Here is a 20,037-nt window from a genome sequence, read left to right on the forward strand (position 1 = left end):
GTTGGGAAACACTGCATGAATTGATCCATAGACAACCTGGCATTATGGTTCAAGGGAGCAGAGAATGCGAGACCTTGAATTCTAATCCTACCTTAAACATTATTTATTTATTATTTATTAATTAGATTTCTATGCCGCCCTTCTCGAGGCAACTCAGGGCTTATGACTTTGGACCTGTCCTTCCACTTAGCATTCAACTAGGCAATGTAGTGGTTAAGGGTAGTGAGTCAGAAGCCAGGAGACCATGAGTTCTAGTTCACCCTTAGGCGCAGATGTTCCAGATGTGATGATGTCCTGGTTCAAGAGTTGGACCGGGAATTGGGAGATCTGGATTTTAGCATCTCCTCAGCAATGATAGCTCCCTGGGAGGGGCTTAGGGTCAGCCACTCCTTCGCAGCCCAAGAGGTAGCTTGGTTCAATGGTTAAGGAAAAGCCAAGGACCTGTGTATTCTAGCCCTGTCTTGGCATGAAAGCTTGTTGGATGATCTTGGGCCCATCACCAGGAGACAGTGAATTCTAGTCCTTCCTTAGGCATGAAATATGAATGTGTGACTTTAGCTAATCACCAGGAGACGGTGAGTTCTAGTCTCCACTTTAGGCATGAAAGCCACCTATATTACTTTGGGCCAATCACCAGGAGACTGTGAGTTCTAGTCTCACCTTAGGCACAAAAGCCAACTAGATATCTTTGGGCCAATCACCAGGAGACTGTGAGTTGTAGTCTCCACTTTAGGCATGAAAGCCACCTAAATGACTTTAGGCCAATCACCAGGAGACGGTGAATTCTAGTCTCCACTTTAGGCATGAAAGCCAACTAGATGACTCTGGGCCAATCATCGGGAGACTGTGAGTTCTAGTCTCCACTTTAGGCATGAAAGCCAACTAGATGACTTTGGGCCAATCACCAGGAGACTGTGAGTTCTAGTCTCATCTTAGGCACAAAAGCCAACTAGATGACTTTGGGCCAATCACCAGGAGACTGTGAGTTCTAGTCTCACCTTAGGCACAAAAGCCAACTAGATGACTTTAGGCCAATCAACAGGAGACTATGAGTTCTAGTCTCCACTTTAGGCATGAAAGCCACCTAGATAACTTTGGGCCAATCACCAGGAGACTGTGAGTTCTAGTCTCACCTTAGGCACAAAAGCCAACTAGATAACTTTAGGCCAATCATCGGGAGACTGTGAGTTCTAGTCTCACCTTAGGCACAAAAGCCACCTAGATGACTTTGGGCCAATCAACAGGAGACTATGAGTTCTAGTCTCCACTTTAGGCATGAAAGCCACCTAGATAACTTTGGGCCAATCACCAGGAAACTGTGAGTTCTAGTCTCACCTTAGGCACAAAAGCCACCTAGATGACTTCAGGCCAATCACCAGGAGACTGTGAGTTCTAGTCTCCACATTAGGCATGAAAGCCACCTAGATAACTTTGGGCCAATCACCAGGAGACTGTGAATTCTAGTCTCACCTTAGGCACAAAAGCCAACTAGATGACATGAAAACTGAATTACAAACTTTGTGCCAATCAGCAGGAGACGGCGAGTTCTACCCCTGCCTTACACACAAAACCAAAACTGGGGGGGTTGGGGGCCAGTCCTTCTCTCTTAGCCGTAGGGAGAAGAAAGCTAGAGCAAACCACTTCCAAAATTATTGCTGAGAAAACGGTAAAGCCTTATCCAGGCTGACTCAAAGGTTTGGAAGAATGAACAACAACAGGAAAAAAAAAGTCTATAGAACTTTCACTTGGATGTTAGCAGAATGAGTCAGAAATGGACGTTAAATCTGACTTTGGGAAGAAAGAAAGAAATATTTCAACTGATTAGAAAGGATTTTTTTTTAATAGAAAGCCACTGGATACAAGAGGATGGGCGGGGGGGAGAGCCCTGAATTCGCATTTGGGCATCTCTAAATATATATATATATATATATTCTAAAACTTATTAGTCATATATTTTCACCTGCCTTCTTCTTATAAAAACAGCCCAAGTAGCTTTTCAAAAACCCATCTCCGGATTCTTAACCTTTCTATCTTAATATTCCCAATAACTCTCTTTCATTCATTGCTTGGGTTATTTTAATTTTCTAAATTTTACTGTGTGATTATTTGGAGGGATGCAATCAAATGTCCATCTGGTTGGCTTTCTATTTCCTTCTCTATTTTTATTAAGTCGCTTTTTTAAAGTTCAATATTTTTTTTCCTGCTATTGTGGGACTTTATATAACTCCGGAGTTATATAAAAACTCTCTAATGAAGTTTTATAAATAAAAATGTTGATAAACATAAGAGGAGAGCTTTATCTGGGAAGAACTCCGAGGAAGATGAACAGATTTCAACTTTCGACAGATTTAGAGAGAGAAAGAATATTTTTTTATAAAAAAAAACTTCATTAAAATAGTCTTCTAAAAAGTTTTGTTTAAATCATCAATGAAGTTATTAAGGAGAGTTGGAACTTTATTCCAGTACATAATGCTTTTTCCTATGCTGCTTTTCTATTTGCATTAAGATATTGATTAATTTTATCACCAAATTTCTACTGTATGACCTCTCTATTTTTCTGCAAAATTTGCAAGGTGCAACCTTACATCTTTGGTGGGCTTGTAATAGAATAGAATAGAATAGAATAGAATAGAATTTTTATTGGCCAAGTGTGATTGGACACAAGGAATTTGTCTTGGTGCAGATGCTCTCAGTGTACATAAAATAAAATATACATTTGTCAAGAATCATGTGGTACAACACTTAATGATTGTCATAGGGGTCAAATAAGCAATGAAGAAGCAATATTAATAAAAATCTTAGGATATACGCAACAAGTTACAGTCATACAGTCAACATGGGAGGAAATGGGTGATAGGAATGATGAGAAAAACTAGTATAACAGAAGTGCAGATTTAGTAGAAAGTCTGACAGTGTTGAGGGAATTATTTGTTTAGTAGAGTGATGGCGTTCGGGAAAAAACTGTTCTTGTGTCTAGTTGTCTTGGTGTGCAGTGCTCTGTAGCGGCGTTTTGAGGGTAGGAGTTGAAACAATTTGTGTCCAGGATGTGAGGGGTCAGTAAATATTTTACCCGCCCTCTTTTTGACTCGTGCAGTATACAGGTCCTCAATGGAAGGCAGATTGGCAGCAATTGTTTTTTCTGCAATTCTGATTATCCTCTGAAGTCTGTGTCGGTCCTGTTGGGTTGCAGCACCAAACCAGACAGTTATAGAGGTGCAGATGACAGACTCAATGATTCCTCTGTAGAACTGAATCAGCAGCTCCTTGGGCAGTTTGAGCTTCCTGAGCTGGCGCAGAAAGAACATTCTTTGTTGTGCTTTTTTGATGATGTTTTTGATGTTAGGTGACCATTTTAGGTCTTGAGATATGATAGAACCTAGAAATTTGAAGGTCTCTACTGTTGATACTGTGTTGTCTAGTATTGTGAGAGGTGGAAGGGTGGAAGGGTTTCTCTTAAAGTCTACCACCATTTCTACGGTTTTGAGTGTGTTCAGTTCTAGATTGTTCTGGTCACACCACAAGGATAGTTGTTCAACTTCCCGTCTGTATGCGGATTCATCATTGTCTTGAATGAGTCCAATCACTGTTGTACCATCTGAAACTTCAGTAGTTTAACAGATGGACCGTATGAGATGCAGTCATTAGTGTATAGAGAGAAGTGGTGAGAGTACACAGCCTTGGGGGGCACCAATAAAGCGAAGAAATACTGAGGCCAGATTTTTGTTTTAATTCTCACCCATCCAGGTCACCCAAACAATGCTTTTTCAAAAAGCAAATGGACTTTGTTTGGAGACATTTTACTTCTCATCTAAGAAGCTACTTCAGTTGTGATTGAATGGTGGTGGAGGATGGAAGGATTTATATCCCTTCCACTCCTGTGGTCATTAGTACTCTTTCTGAGAGTTGCTAAGGCCACTGCCATCCCTCACAATTCAGTCAAAACTGAAGCAGCTTCTTGGATGAAAAGTGAAATGTTTTTAATGAGAAGTAGAGAGAGTCCAGTTGCCTCTTGAAAAAGCAACCTTGGGAAAGACAATTTCGAAGATTAGATGGGGGGGAAAAAGTCACGAATGGCCTGCTTTAATTCAAGAAAATTCATCCTGTTTTGTTTCCACTTGGAAACCACTTGAAACAGGGGGAAAAATGGAACTTTTGACTTTAGGTTTAGATGATTGTGTCACCTTTGTTGTTTACAGAAATGAATAGTTAAAGAAGTGAATAGCACTCACTAAATGGCTAAAGCAAAATGTTTGAGGTTGTAACTATATTTTGTAATCCACTCCACCAAAAAACAATGGGGAGTCGCTATTTCCCCCCCTATTTTTTCTTTACTTTTCCCCATGCCCTTATCACCTTCGTCTCTATTTGTATAATAAACTCCAATCCTTTTTTTAAAAAACTCACATTTTGCAGATAGCAAAGAGCTCTAATGTTTCTGAAATATCAAAATGGTTGCAGGAGGACGGTTTTAGTGATGGTGATGGTTTGCTACCTGTTCGACCACTATTGTGTCTCACCTAGTCCGTAGATTATATATATCTAGTTCCCTCAATCGTTCTTCATAGGTTTTAGCCTCTAGTCCCCTAATCCAGTGTTTCCCAACCTTGGCAACTTGAAAATATTTGGACTTCAATTCCCAGAATACCCCAGCCAGCAAATGCTGGCTGGGGAATTCTGGGAGTTGAAGTCCAGATACCTTCAAGCTGCCAAGGTTGGGAAACACTGCCCTAATCATCATTGTTGCCTTGACCAGAATTAGACATTCTGTTATCATAGTGATCTTAATTCTGTCCTCGGTTAATGTAGCCTAGGACTGCGTTGGCTTTTTTTGGCAGCTGCAGCACACAGCTGCCGCATACCTATGTGGTGGTCCACTAAGACAGGGGTCTCCAGCCTTATAACGACATGGAAATCCCCTCGTACGTTTTTCATAACAATTGCACTTTCCTTTCCAATGTCAGCCTGACCCAGTTGCAATGTTAATTGCTTTGTTATTTCCTTTATATTTTGTACATAACCGACGTACAGATGTCTTATTGATTATACAATGTGACATGCCATACAACATGGCTGCACCCCCGCTCACTTTTTACAGAAATAATTTACCACTTCTCTCAGCAACTTTTACAACTTGTGGACTTCTGAACTCAAAGAATTTCTCAGCCAGCAACCTTGCCCACTTGAAGACTTGTGGACTTCAACTCCCAGAATTCCTCAGCCAGCAAACCAAAGCTGGCTGAGGAATTCTGGGAGTTGAAGTACACAAGTCATAAAGCTGCCAAGCTTGGAGACCCCTGCACTAAGACACGGAGGTCCCTCGCGCAGGTCCTAGTATTGAGCATCTGTGAGTATCTGAGCATTTGTTTTTGTTTTAGAAGCATAGAAACATAGAAGACTGACGGCAGAAAAAGACCTCATGGTCCATCTAGTCTGCCCTCATACAATTTCCTGTATTTTATGTTAGGATGGATATACAATGATACCTCATCTTACAAACTTAATTGGTTCCGGGACGAGGTTCTTAAGGTGAAAAGTTTGTAAGATGAAACAGTGTTTCCCATAGGAATCAATGGAAAAGCGATTAATGTGTGCAAGCCCAAAATTCACCCCTTTTGCCAGCCAAAGTGCCCATTTTTGCACTGCTGGGATTCCCCTGAGGCTACCCTCCATGGGAAACCCCACCTCCAGACTTCCGTTGCCAGCAAAGCGCCCGTTTTGCACTGCTGGCATTCACCTGCTGGGATTCCCCTGCAGCATCACAAAAACACGGAAGTCCAGAGATGGGGTTTCCCATGGAGGGTAGCCTCAGGGGAATCCCAGGAGTGCAAAAACAGGCTTCGCTGGCAACGGAAGTCTGGAGGCGGGGCATCCAAGTGGCAGCGGTGGGTTTGTAAGGTGAAAATAGTTTGTAAGAAGAGGCAAAAAAATCTTAAACCCCGGGTTTGTATCTTGAAAGTTTGTATGACGGGGAGTTTGTAAGATGAGGTATCACTGTATGTTTATCCCAGGCATGTTTAAATTCAGTTACTGTGGATTTACCAACCACGTCTGCTGGAAGTTTGTTCCAAGGATCTACTACTCTTTCAGTGAAATAATATTTTCTCATGTTGCTTTTGATCTTTCCCCCAACTAACTTCAGATTGTGTCCCCTTGTTCTTGTGTTCACTTTCCTATTAAAAACACTTCCCTCCTGGACCTTATTTAACCCTTTAACATATTTAAATGTTTCGATCATGTCCCCCCTTTTCCTTCTGTCCTCCAGACTATACAGATTGAGTTTTGTTTTTCTTGGCTGTGAGTAGGGCTGTTGGATAAGGCTCTGCATTCAAGTTCGTCAGAATCAATGCCTGGCTAGAGAAGGAAGGACATGCCACAAGATTTTGCCAGGAGGACAAAACCGAAGTTTGTTCTTCAGCTGAGAGAGGAGGGCCAATTTACTTAAAGGTAAGAAGGTTCTTGGAAAGGCCTGGCATGTGGAGTGTGTAATCTCAAGGCAATAAGGTTGATTGGGCTGAGTCGCTTTTTCCATAGATTAGAATAGATTGGTTTTAATGGCGCAAACGGCCTTCTTTCTGACCTTCGATGTTCCCTAGACTCTGGGGTGTTTTTTCAGCACTATTGTTTTTTCCCCTTTCCAAAGAAAAAAAAAATTGGATTTTTTTTTAATTTTATTTTTTTTAAAGAACCATTGTTTCCTTCAACTAATTTTTTTTTTAAAGCACAAGTTTAAACTTAAGCGTTTTTTGAGACACTGTGCTGAGATCTATATCTTTATTTAAAACGCAGGTCAATTCACGTGGGAGCCTAATTCAATGAGCTTGCTGGCGGTCAATTTCCTAGCTAAAATGATTGAAATGATCCCTGTTATATTGAGCGCTTTTTTGCCCAGAAAAAAATTGGGTTGTTCCAGGGTGGTTAGAATTTAGGATCCTACAGTTAGGTGCAACTAGTGCTGAATTTGAATTCAGCGCTGGGTTGGAATTCAGCGCTGGTTTTGAATTCAGCACTGATTTGGAATTCGGCATTGGATTGGAATTCGGCATTGGATTGGAATTCAGTGCGACTCGTCCACTTATTTTGAGGCTTCTCACAACTGACTGGACCAATGTGACATCCACTTGGTGTGGGTTTTCTGCAGTCGCGCCCAGCAAGACCTTCTCCAGGAGAAGCTGTTCCCAGCCTGCCCTTCAGGAATATTTTCCCACCCAGAGAAGAAGATGGAATCCATCCACCTTTCTGGCCTCCTTGTGACTTGACGGGAAAAGGTTAGGTTAGCCTGACATTTGGAACTCGGAGGCTTTAAGGAAGAAACAGCAAATTCTCCCTTGCTTGCTTACATTTCCCGCCTTTCCTCCTCCTGAGCGATAAGACAGACGTTCAAAAGCTGCTGGAGATAAGAACCGGGCCAAATAAGTTCCTGTGTTTGTTCCCTCTTATTAAGGGCTTCAGGTCTTGAGCTAATAGGTCCAGATTTATTTATTTTTTAATTTGCTACTCCCTTGGCATATGGTTCCTTCATTCCTTTATAGTTATAATTCCAGTAAAAGCAGGGGCTAAATTCTTGACTTACAACGGTTCTGTTTAATGACTTTTGAAAGTTACGGTGGCACTTTGAAAAGTGATTTTAAAAATGAGAAATTTATAGACACGTAAAATAATCTGGAGACAAGAGCGGGTGATAAGGAGTGGGGAGTAGAGCAGAAATCAAAAACTGACACTTTTGATTTGGAAAACATTATTCTTATTATTAATTTCACTACGCTGAATGAGACCGGCCAGAATTGTGATATATCGAAACGATATGTATAACTGCATAAGATTAAAAAAAATGATTATTGACAAATATAGGGACGCTACAAGTTAAATGGGATATTTCTCTCTTTTTGACATGTAGAGGCCCCAATATGTAGTGCGGTAAGATTTTACAGTTATAAATGTATATATATATAGGTTGGCATCTCCTTTTTCTTTTCTTTTTTTGTTTCTTTTGTTTCTCCTTTTCCTTTTATTTCCTTTTTGTTATAGCTGTATGGTTTTGTTTGTTTCTATAATGTACTAATTTTGTTTTTGTATATGTTTTGTATGTGTTTTCTTAATAAAAATCTTTTTTTTTAAAGGGATTTATGACCCTTTTTCACACTTAACAACTATTCACACATACAACCTGGGAGAAACCCCTCTTAGCAGTAGCGACTGCAAAAGAGACCTCGGAGTCTTGGTGGACAATCAACTAAACATGAGCCAAAAATGTGCAGCAGCAGCTAAAAAAGCCAACACAATCCTAAGCTGCATCAACAGGGGAATACACTCCAAGACCAGGGAAGTCTTAATACCACTCTACTACGCCCTGGTCCGACCACACCTGGAGTACTGTGTTCAGTTCTGGTCACCACACTTCAAAAGAGACATTGAAACTCTGGAGAAGGTGCAAAAAAGAGCAACCAAGATGATTAAGGGATTGGAAACCAAGACTTACGAAGAGAGACTGAGGGAACTGGGCATGGATAGCCTAGAGAAAAGGAGGGCCAGAGCGGACATGATAGCAGTCTACAAGTATACGAGGGGATGTCACAGAGAGGAGGGGATCACTTTATTCTTCAGGGCACCAGAGGACTGGACCAGGAACAACGGCTGGAAGCTGACCAAGGAGAGATTCAACATGGAGATAAGGAGGAACTTCCAGACGGTCAGAGCGATCAACCAATGGAACAACCTACCAGCGGACGTTGTGAACTCCAACACTCTGGACATTTTAAAGAGAAGATTGAATTGCCACTTGACTGGTGTGCTACAGGGTTCCTGCTTGGGCAGGGGGTTGAACTCGATGGCCTTCATGGTGCCTTTCAACTCTAACAATAAATGAATAAATAAATATTGCGTTCCCCCATGGCCATGTGATTAAAATTCAGATGCCCGGCAATTGATTCATATTTATGACGAATATGCAATGACCGTGGGAAGGTCATGTGACCTCCTTTTCTGTCCAACAAATTCACTTTGCATCCGTGTTATTAGCAACTATTAGGTGATTCACTTAACAACTGTGGCAAGGAAGGCTGTAAAATGTGGGACGCAGATCCGGGGACAGGCTACCCTTAAAGCAGCCAATGGAATGGCCTTCAGGCTTTAGCCTGTCTGATGCCCCAGTGGATTTTGGCTTGATGTTTCGGAGTTTACATGCATTAATGAAAAGAAGGACCAGAGGAGACATGATAGCAAGGTTCCAATATCTCAGGGGTTGCCACAAAGAAGAAGGAGTCAAGCTATTCTCCAAAGCATCTGAAGGCAGGCCAAGAAGCAATGGGTGGAAACTAAACAAGTAGAGAAGCAACTTAGAACTAAGGAGAAAATCCGCAACAGAACAATTAATCAGCGGAACAACTTTCCTACAGAAGTTGTGTATTGCTCCAACACTGGAAGTTTTTAATAATAAGTTGGATAACTATTTGTCTGAAGTGGTGCAGGGTTTTCTGCCTAAGCAGGGGTTGGACTAGAAGACCTCCAAGGTCCCTTCCAACTCTGTTTTTCTGTTCTATTCTAATCAGGCACCAGAAGAAGCCAGAATGACCTCAAATGTTTGCCTAGATGCTATCTGAATAATTTTCTTCCCACAAGGATGTCATGGATGGCTTTGAGCACTCCTTTGGCACATGGCAATCTTGGAATTCAGATAACATTGACAATTCAATGGGGAATTCAATGGGGAGTTGAAACCCACACGTGTTAAACTTGCCCAAAGTTCAGAAAAACAGGACAAACCAATTTCAGACATTTGCGAACATTTCTGAAAAAAGCAAAAACATTTCCTAGCAAGCAAAAACCCACCAAGACGCATAGTGGTACCTCCATTGTGAAATATGTTTTAAAACTTATTGTCACCCAGGTTCCAGAGTATGATTCCCGTGCTCTACAACATGGAAATTTTGCTGGAGATCCAATTCATCCGGACATGGTAGTTGTATAAATGCATACGTGTTTAAGGGCAAAGAGTCAGCCTGGGTATTTTTCTGAGAAAGCTAAAGAATTCAGTCTTATCGTAAAGCAGAAACATTCTTTCAAGCTTTGGGCCCTGCGTCCGCCTTTCAAATGTATACCAGGGGCTTAAGCGCTAATTGCAACCTCTCCGAACAAAACACAAACATACTCACCCCTCGACGGTTCTTGACAATATCACTGACAAAGCCAGGAGAATGCAGCCGTGTGGACCAGCCTCAAACTGAAAGGAAGATGGAACAAGAAAATATAGAGTCATAACTAAAACGGGGCATTTTCCCAAGTTCCCCCCAACAGCAAAAAAAAAAAAATGTGTGCATTGGTTGCTCATGGTTTCTGGAATATTTTTAGAGGTTTCAGATATCTAGAGAGGCTGTCTGGTCTAGTGGTTAAGGCACCGGGATGGAAACCAGGTGAGTTGTAGTCCAGTCAGGCATGAAGGTCAACTGGGAAACTCTGGCCAATTATCAGACCAAAGAGAGGCTGAGTTCTAGTCCTGCCTTAGGCATGAAAGCCGCCCGGGTGACATCGGGCCACTCACTAGGAGACTGGGAGTTCTAGTCTTCCTTTAGGCATGAAAGCCAATTGGGTGACTTTGAGCCGATCACCAGGAGAGAGTGCGTTCTAGTCCTGCCTTAGGCATAAAAGCTGGTTGGGAGACTTCAGGCCAATCACCAGGAGGCACTGAATTCTAATCCCACCTTAGACATGGTTATAATTTATGACATTTATGGCTTTAGACACTTATGACTAAATCAGGCCGTCCTTGGGACCAGCCTGATTTGGCAGCATTTGTCAATAAAAGGCCATGATTGTTAAGTAAACCAATCATTCATTATAGAAACATAGAAACATAGAAGATTGACGGCAGAAAAAGACCTCATGGTCCATCTAGTCTGCCCTTATACTATTTCCTGTATTTTATCTTAGGGTGGATCTATGTTTATCCCAGGCATGTTTAAATTCAGTTACTGTGGATTTATCTACCACGTCTGCTGGAAGTTTGTTCCAAGGATCTACTACTCTTTCAGTCAAATAATATTTTCTCATGTTGCTTCTGATCTTTCCCCCAACTAACTTCAGATTGTGTCCCTTGTTCTTGTGTTCACTTTCCTATTAAAAACACTTCCCTCCTGGACCTTATTTAACCCTTAAATGTTTCGATCATGTCCCCCATTTTCCTTCTGTCCTCCAGACTATACAGATTGAGTTCATGAAGTCTTTCCTGATACGTTTTATGCTTAAGACCTTTCACCATTTTTGTAGCCTGTCTATGGACCAGTTCAATTTTGTTAATATCTTTTTGTAGGTGAGGTCTCCAGAACTGAACACAGTATATTCCAATGTGGTCTCACCAGCGCTCTATTGTTCAGTTGCTGGTTTTCAGCAAAACTGTCATAAAATGTGGTCAGTGTGACTGAAGGATGCTACAACCAGCCACCAGTATTGCCTAATGTGTGTGTGTGGGGGGGGGGGGGGGTTGCGTGTGCTTGTGTGTGTGCGTTTATGAGAACTTTGAATGCAGGTAGTTAAATAACTAGCAGGTCAACATATTCAATGAGAATGCTGTGGTTTTATCTTTTATTTTTTGGCCCTGTTCAGAAATGAGATGACTGCTGTTCATTTTCAACAGAGGTCTTCAAACTTGGCAACTTTAAGACTTGTGGACTTCAACTCCCAGAATTCTCCAACCAGCTGTTCTTAACTTAACTTGACCACCCGTTGCTACTAATTTAACAACTGGAGGGATTCACTTGGCAAAAACTGGCTTAACAAACTCACTCTGCCTTGCTTAGACAGAGAAGGGATTTTTGGGCTCCCTTTGGCAAAATTGTATTTTTTGAGGACAACTTCTATTTTTTGCATTTGCAGGTTTTTTGTGCTGAAAACTGAAGTTTGCCTGACTTTTCTCTCCACTTTTAAAAAGCAAATAAGCAGGCTGGTTTATAAGAAATGGCATTTGCGACAGCACGGAAAAACAACCCAGCCTTTTTCTGACCTACATCAGGAGTCAATGGGGAAATCTACCCCCCTCCCAACCTCCCCCAGTCCTAATTAGCCTGCCCTTCCTTAATTTTCAAACCAAAATAAGGTCGGGCGAATGCAGTTTGGATCAGGAAAAGCCATTAAAAACTAATTCATCCTGTTCCACAAACATCATTCCTTAAGTACCACTCGAAACAATTTCTCAGTTAGGGATGAAAAAGACTTTAGGGGGAAAAAATACCAATTGTATAGAAAAGCTTAGATGGACCTTATTTTTTGATGAAGAAAAAGATTGATTTGGCGATTTATGTATTTGGGGATTTTTTTTAAAAAGTTCATAGGGGAAATGGAAAAAAATAGAAGTGAATTATTCGGTTCTGTAATTCTATTACTTGGCGGAATGAATGGAGGGAGGCATAATTTTGTGTTCTTTTTCTACTTTTCTGACTTCTTAGTTTTTCTTTATTATTTTGTACTGTTTATTTTATTGGAACACTCTAAGATATACTTGTGTATGCAATAGAGTATCCCAAGGGTATGTTTTAGGCCCAGGAGTCAGCTAAACAAATAATTCCTGCAACATTGCCAAACTTTTTTACTAAGTCTGCACTTCTACTGTATTTCTACTAGTTTTTTTCTCATTATTCCTATCACCCATTTCCTCCCACTTATGACTGTATGACTGTAACTTGTTGCTTGTATCCTTACGATTTATATTAATATGGATTGTTTCTTCATTGCTTATTTGACCCCTATGACAATCATTAAGTGATTCTTGACAAATGTATTTTTCTTTTATGTACACTGAGAGCATCTGCACCAAGAAAAAATCCTTGTGTGTCCAATCACACTTGGCCAATAAAGAATTCTATTCTATTCTATTCATCAATCACTTAGACAAGGAGATAGATGGGGAAAGTCCTCAAATTTGCAGATGGCACCAAACTGGTTGGTGGTGAAAAAAGTGGTTCTACTTTTAGGCAAGAAAAACAAAATGCACAAGTACAGTATATGTGGCACATTGCTCAACAGTAGTAACTGTGAGAGGGATCTTGGAGTCCTATGGACAACCATTTAAATAGGAGCCAGCCGTGTGCAGCGGCTGCCAAAAAAGCCAACACAGTTCTGGGCTTCATCAACAGAGGGATATAATCAAGATCACGTGAAGTGTTAATTACACCATATAAAGCCTTGGTAAAGCCACACTTTGAATATTTGCATTCAGTTTTGGTCACCACGGTGTAAAAAAGACGTTGAGACGCTAGAAACAGTGAAGAGAAGAGCAACCAAGATAATTAGGGGACTGGAGGCTAAAATATATTAAGAACGGTCGGAGGAACTGGGCATGGCTAGTTTAATGAAAAGAAGGACCAGGAGAGACATGATAGCAGTGTTCCAATATCTCAGGGGCTTCCACAAAGAAGAGGGAGTCAGGCTATTTTCCAAAGCACCTGAGGGTAGAACAAGAAGCAATGGGTGCAAACTAAACAAGGAGAGAAGCAACTTAGAACTAAGGAGAAATTTCCTAATAGTTAGAACAATTAATCAGTGGAACTGCCTGCCTCCAGAAGTTATGAATGCTCCAACATTAGAAGTTTTAAAGATGATGTTGGATAACCATCTGTCTGAAGTAGTGTAGGGTTTCTTGCCTAAGCAAGGGGTTGGACTAAAAGACCTCCAAGGTCCCTTCCAACTCTGGTGTTATTATTATTCAGAGTATAAAACACACCTGAATTTTCAGCCTCTTTTAGGGAGGAAAAATGTGCCGTCTTATAAAATCCGGAAAATACAGCAATTTGAAGGCCCTGCCCAGAACTGACCACTCCTTTCCCAGCCTCATACCTGATGGATATTCTGTTGTAGGAACATCAGCAGATCTTCGTAGGTTGTGATAAAGTGCAACATAAGCTGCAACAAAGCGAGGAAAAAAGAGGAAAATTAGATCCAGGCAAAAAAATAAAATATTGGTATCTAAGGCAACAAATCACCCAAATGACACATTTTAGAAGCACATGCCCCAATTCTGCTGGGTTGGAAGAGAAATGTGTGGCTGGCTCAGGAATTCTGGGAGTTGAAGTCCGCCTATCTCCGTGATGGCGAAACTATGGCACGCGTGACACAGGTGGCACATGGAGCCATATCGGAGGGCACATGAGACGTTGCCCTATGTCAGCTCCAGAGCGCGCTGGCCAGCTGATTTTTAGCCTTGAGGAAGGCCAGTTTGCCCTCTAGACATTTCAAGGAAGCTTCCCTGAAGCCCCAGAGTGCAAAAAAATAGCACAAAGGGCAAACCGGAAGTGGGTTTTCCAAACTTCCGGTTTGTCTGTTGGGCTGTTTTTTTGCACTCCGAGGCTTCAGGAACCTTCCCTGAACCTTCTGCGGGTGCAAAACACAGCACAACAGGCAAACCGGAAGTCCGTTTTTCCGAGCTTCCGGTTTGTCTGTTTACCCATTTTTTCCACCGTCCCATGCTTCGGTGAGGCCTGTGCGCATGTGCAGGAGTAACAGGGGGTGTCCATGCATGGGAAGAGAGAGAGGGTGTGGGCACATGCACACATGCTAGCATAGCCACACACATCTCTTGTCACGCTAACCAAAAAAGGTTCACCATCACTGCCCTATGCCACCTGATTTTGGCCTTCGGGAGGGCGGGGGAGGCCATTTTCACCCTTCCCAGGCTTTAGAAAAGCCTGCAGAAACATAGAAACATAGAAGTCTGACGGCAGAAAAAGACCTCATGGTCCATCTAGTCTGCCCTTATACTATTTTCTGTATTTTATCTTAGGATGGATATATGTTTATCCCAGACATGTTTAAATTCAGTTACTGTGGATTTATCTACCACGTCTGCTGGAAGTTTGTTCCAAGGATCTACTACTCTTTCAGTAAAATAATAAGTAAAATGCTTTTGATCTTTCCCCCAACTAACTTCAGATTGTGTCCCCTTGTTCTTGTGTTCACTTTCCTATTAAAAACACTTCCCTCCTGAACCTTATTTAACCCTTCAACATATTTAAATGTTTCGATCATGTCCCCCCTTTTCCTTCTGTCCTCCAGACTAAAGGAAAAGGGGGGACATGATCGAAACATTTAAATATGTTAAAGGGTTAAATAAGGTTCAGGAGGGAAGTGTTTTTAATAGGGCCTGTGGGTAGTGAAAAATGATCCAACGGGCCTACCGGAAGTTCAGAAACAAACTTCCGGTAGGCCCAGTAGGCCCGGTTTTTGCCATTCACAGAATCAGGAGAACTCAGTGAGGCCTGTGCGCACACACAGGGGGCGGGGGGGAAGGGAAGAGGATTGCACACACATGCACGGGGGAGGGCATTGCATTATGGGTGTAAGCACATGTGCGCACACTATCATGCGCATGTGTGTCCTTTTGGCACCTGAGCAAAAAATAAAGGTTTGCCATCACTGGCCTATCTTAAAGGGGCCAAAGATGGCATATACAGTGTTCCCCAGATTTTCACGGGTTCGAACTTCGCGGAACGTCTATACCAGTTTTTCAAAAATATTAATTAAAAAATACTTTGTGGTTTTTTCCCCTATACCACGTTTTTTCCCGCCCAGTGACGTCATATATCATTGCCAAACTTTCGTCTGCCTTTAAAAAACATTTTTTAATAAACTTTAATAAATAAACATGGTGAGTAATAATCTAAATGGTTGCTAAGGGAATGGGAAATTGCAATTTAGGGGTTTAAAGTGTTAAGGGAAGGCTTGTGACACTGTTCATAGCCAAAAATAGTGTATTTACTTCTGCATCTCTACTTCGTGGAAATTCGACTTTCGTGGGCTGTCTCGGAACGCAACCCCCGTGAAAATCGAGGGAACACTGTATACTGAATTACGGTTGCATGTACTGCAAACCAGGTTTCTGAATCCAGGAGGGCCATGATTTTTTCCCCCCTTCTCATTAGTGTTCAGATATATACTTATATTTTCTTTATAAAATGAACGGAACAGCCACTTCACTTTGGCGGTGCCTGCTCCTTTGGGCTACCCATCTGTCAGGGCCACCTGGAGTTTGGATAGCATCCAGAGAGAAGCAAAAATTCAGAGCCTCTGAAGGAATCTTTTGGGTGGGGGGTGTGGAAATCTGGGGTGAAGGGGAAAAGGGTCCGTTTCTCACACTCGCCCGCTGGAATTGCGTGTCTCACACACACATACCAATTCCAAGCCTCCAGTCCCAAAGGATTTAAGTTACTCAGAGGATAAGCCCAAAGATTTATTTATGCTTATCTGGTTTCTCACCAACTTCCAGACATGGAACATATCTTTTTCATTTTGTTTGTCTTTCTTTCTCCTCCTTTCTCTCTCCATCCTCCTCTCTTTCCCTTCCCCCTTTCTCTTTCTTTCTTTCTCCCTCTCTCCCCCTCTCTTCTTCTCTCTTTCTCACCCTCTGTCTCTCTCTTTCTGTCTCTCCCCTTCCCTTCCTTCTCCCTCTTTCTGCTCTTCCTCTGTCTTTCTCTCTTTCTCCTCCTTTCTCTCTCCATCCTCCTCTCTTTCCCTTCCCCTTCTCTTTCTTTCTCCCTCTCTCCCCCTGTCTTCTTCTCTCTCTTTCTCACCCTCTGTCTCTCTCTTTCTGTCTCTCCTATCCCCTTCCTTCTCCCTCTTTCTGCTCTTCCTCTGTCTTTCTCTCTTTCTCCTCTTTTCTTTCTCCCTCTCTCCCCCTCTCTTCTTCTCTCTTTCTCACCCTCTGTCTCTCTCTCTTTCTGTCTCTCCCCTCCCCTTCCTTCTCCCTCTTTCTGCTCTTCCTCTGTCTTTCTCTCTTTCTCCTCTTTTCTTTCTCCCTCTCTCCCCCTACCTGTCTCTCTCTTTCTCTTTCTCCCTCTCTACTCCTCTTCTCGCTCTTTCTCTCCCCCTCCCTGTCTCTCTCTTTCTCTTTCTCTCTTTCTCTTCTCCCTCTCTTTCCCCCTCCTTTCCTTCTCTTTCTCTCTCCTCTCCTCTCTCTCCACCTTCTCCCTTTCTCCCCCCTCTCTTCCTACTCTCTCTCTCTCTCTCTTTTTCTATCAGTCTCAATGGGGGCCAGAATAATGTCTTCCTTTGATAAATCTTAATTAAGATTCGAAACAGCTTCATGGACATTCCATAGATTGATTTTGTTCAAATTTGGATATAGTATAAAAATATAATCATTATACCTCTACTAAGGAGGGAAGGAATGGAATGGGTGGAGGGAGGAGAAGAAGGACAGACTATTTTCAAAAATAAAAGATGAAAGTTGATACAGAATACTACACGGAATAGATTCTATAGATGGTTAGGAACATGAGGTGGAAGTTGGAATGCGAAAGAATCAGATTAGGTAGTCATGGAAAGGGATACTACCTAGGCATTAGGATGTAGGCATTAGGATGATAGATAGATAAACTTACACTGTAGAATCTGATTGTCAAAAATAATTGTACAGCAGTAGCAGTGCTTAGAATAGTATAGTGTTCCCTCGATTTTCGCAGGTTCGAACTTCACGAATAGCCTATACCACGATTTTTCAAAAAATATTAATTAAAGAATACTTCGCGGTTTTTTTCCTATACCACGGATTTTCCCACACGATGACGTTATATGTCATCGCCAAACTAATAATTTTTGCAAATAAATAACAAAAAAAATAATTATTGTTAATAAATAATTATGTTTATAAATATCAGGATTACCAAATGTCTTATTCAATGGTGAGTACCAGTAATAATGGTGAGTAAATGGTTGTTAAGGGAATGGGAAATGGTAATTTAGGGGTTTAAAGTGTTACAGGATGGCTTGTGATACTGTCCATAGCCAAAAATGGTGTATTTACTTCTGCATCTGTACTTTGCGGAAATTCGACTTTCGCAGGCGGTCTTGGAACACATCCCCTGCGGAAATCGAGGGAACACTGTATATGTTATTTTGTTTTCACCTTTGTTTCATAGCAATTGTAACACCAGGACACTGTATTCAATATATTTTTATTGTTTTCATATAAATATATTTGTATATTCAATATATTTATATGTAAACAATATATATATACATCAATACACCAGGGTAATTCGACACAAAAATATGTAACCCTTCCCTGGGTGCAGAGTTGAAGGGATTGGATACTGTAGCCTAGAGGATAATTCTCTGCCTTACAAGGCAAAGGTTGCAGGTTCAAGTCCCAGTGGGTATGGCTAGCTGATGAGGCCAAAATAAGGCCGAAATAGATCTATCTACTAGTCTCCCTTAATTTTCAAATTCAGCAAAAAAAATATATGTGACAAGTCAGGCAGAGAAGGTGGGAGAGATAGGGGGGAAAGGGAAGGGAAAGAAGAGGGGAGCAGTTGATGATGAAGAGAAACACAGTTGAAAGGGAGGGAGGGAGGGAGGGAGAAAGTCTAAAATGAAAATGTACCATTTCTAAGATCCCATCTGCCTTATATTTTCCCGCAGGAGTGAACTGCTGTGTTCCTGTAATCCTGAAAAGGTCAGAAAAACAAAAATATTCTGATTTTCTTGCATGCAGGGTGGAAAAATAAATAAATAAATAAATAATAAAAGCAATAACCTCTGTGGGTGATTCAGCAAGACCTGGCTAGTGTACTCTTGCTATTTTTGAAGTTTCCGGTATTTTCATATTTTCCCAAAGGGTCAGATGGTCAGGAGCTGGCAAGTTTAATATGCCCTCCCAACTTCCTGCCCCTGCAAAAGCTTTAGGTGACCTTGATGAGCACAGTATGAAGTTATAGTACCTGCTTTAGCTATGAGGTGCATGTGTGTTTGTTTGTGTGTGTGAGAGAGAGAGAGGAAGGGAGGGTAGAACATCAGTAGCAAAAGAAGGTTTCTTTTATCTTATTGCCCCAGCTCAAACTGTCCAAATTAAATTCAGAATGGGTACACGCTGGAACACACAGCTTGTTCTCAACATTATTATTATTATTATTATTATTATTATTATTATTATTATTATTATTATTATTATTATTATTATGTCAGTACAACACAGCAAACGAGATCACTATGCTGGATTTCGTATTTCATCACCAGTCGGGCGCTTCCCAAGCACCTAGGACTGCGTGATGTAGCGGCGAATTATGTTTGCCGATCCCAGTAAAGCGGCCTTTTGCAATTGACAGATGGAGATTTTGTCAATTCCAATGGTTTTCAAATGTCCACTGAGATCCTTTGGCCCTGCGCCCAGCGTGCCAAGTACCACTGGGACCACTTTCACTGGCTTATGCCAGAGTCGTTGGAGCTCGATTTTTAGATCTTTGTATTTCACTAATTTCTCTAGCTGCTTCTCCTCAATTCTGCTGTCCCCTGGGATTGCGATGTCGATGATCCATGCTTTCTTTTTCTCCACAATCAGGATGTCTGGTGTGTTATGCTTCAGAATTCGGTCAGTCTGAAGTCGGAAGTCCCACAGTAGTTTTGCTTGCTCATTTTCAACCACTATTTCGGGCTTATGATCCCACCAGTTCTTTACCACTGGTAAATGGTAGTTCTGCCACAAATTCCAGTGGATCATTTGTGCCACAGCATCATGTCTATGCTTGTAGTCAGTCTGTGCAATCTTTTTGCAGCAGCTGAGTATGTGATCGATTGTTTCGTCTGTTTCTTTACAGAGTCTGCACTTTGGATCGTCTGTTGATTTTTCAATTCTGGCTTTGACAGCATTTGTTCTAATGGCCTGTTCTTGTGCCGCCAGTATTAGTCCTTCTGTCTCCTTTTTGAGTGTTCCACTTGTAAGCCATGAACAGGTCTTTTCTTTATCCACTTTGCCTTCAATCTTCTCCAAGAACTGGCCATGCAATGCGTTGTTGTTGTTGTTGTTGTTGTTGTTGTTATTATTATTATTATTATTATTATTATTATTATTATTATTATTAATTAGATTCGTATGCTGCCCCTCTCCGGAGACTCGGAGCAGCTCACAACAATAATAAAGTGTACAAATCCAATACTTAAAAAACAATTTCAAACCCCTGTCATTAAAATAGTCACACAACCCAATCAAACCATACATAAATTGTGAAAGCTAGGGGGTATTATCAATTTCCCCATGCCTGGCAACATACAGTAGGTGGGTTT

General features: G+C 41.4%; 1 protein-coding gene across 2 annotated transcripts in view; it reads right to left on the minus strand.

The window, feature by feature from the left end:
- The window catches only part of MINDY4 (MINDY lysine 48 deubiquitinase 4), a 103,545-nt gene that overhangs the window by 38,364 nt on the left and 45,144 nt on the right, over positions 1 to 20,037 (minus strand). For both annotated transcript variants that reach the window (XM_070728027.1, XM_070728028.1), the window contains 3 exons: positions 18,362 to 18,425; positions 13,822 to 13,887; positions 10,149 to 10,216 (listed from right to left, as the gene is read on the minus strand). In XM_070728027.1, coding sequence (XP_070584128.1) covers positions 10,149 to 10,216; positions 13,822 to 13,887; positions 18,362 to 18,425 — 198 coding nt within the window. The remainder of the gene's footprint in view (positions 1 to 10,148; positions 10,217 to 13,821; positions 13,888 to 18,361; positions 18,426 to 20,037) is intronic.

This window comes from Erythrolamprus reginae, chromosome Z (assembly GCF_031021105.1).
Source record: "Erythrolamprus reginae isolate rEryReg1 chromosome Z, rEryReg1.hap1, whole genome shotgun sequence".
Taxonomy (NCBI): domain Eukaryota; kingdom Metazoa; phylum Chordata; class Lepidosauria; order Squamata; family Dipsadidae; genus Erythrolamprus; species Erythrolamprus reginae.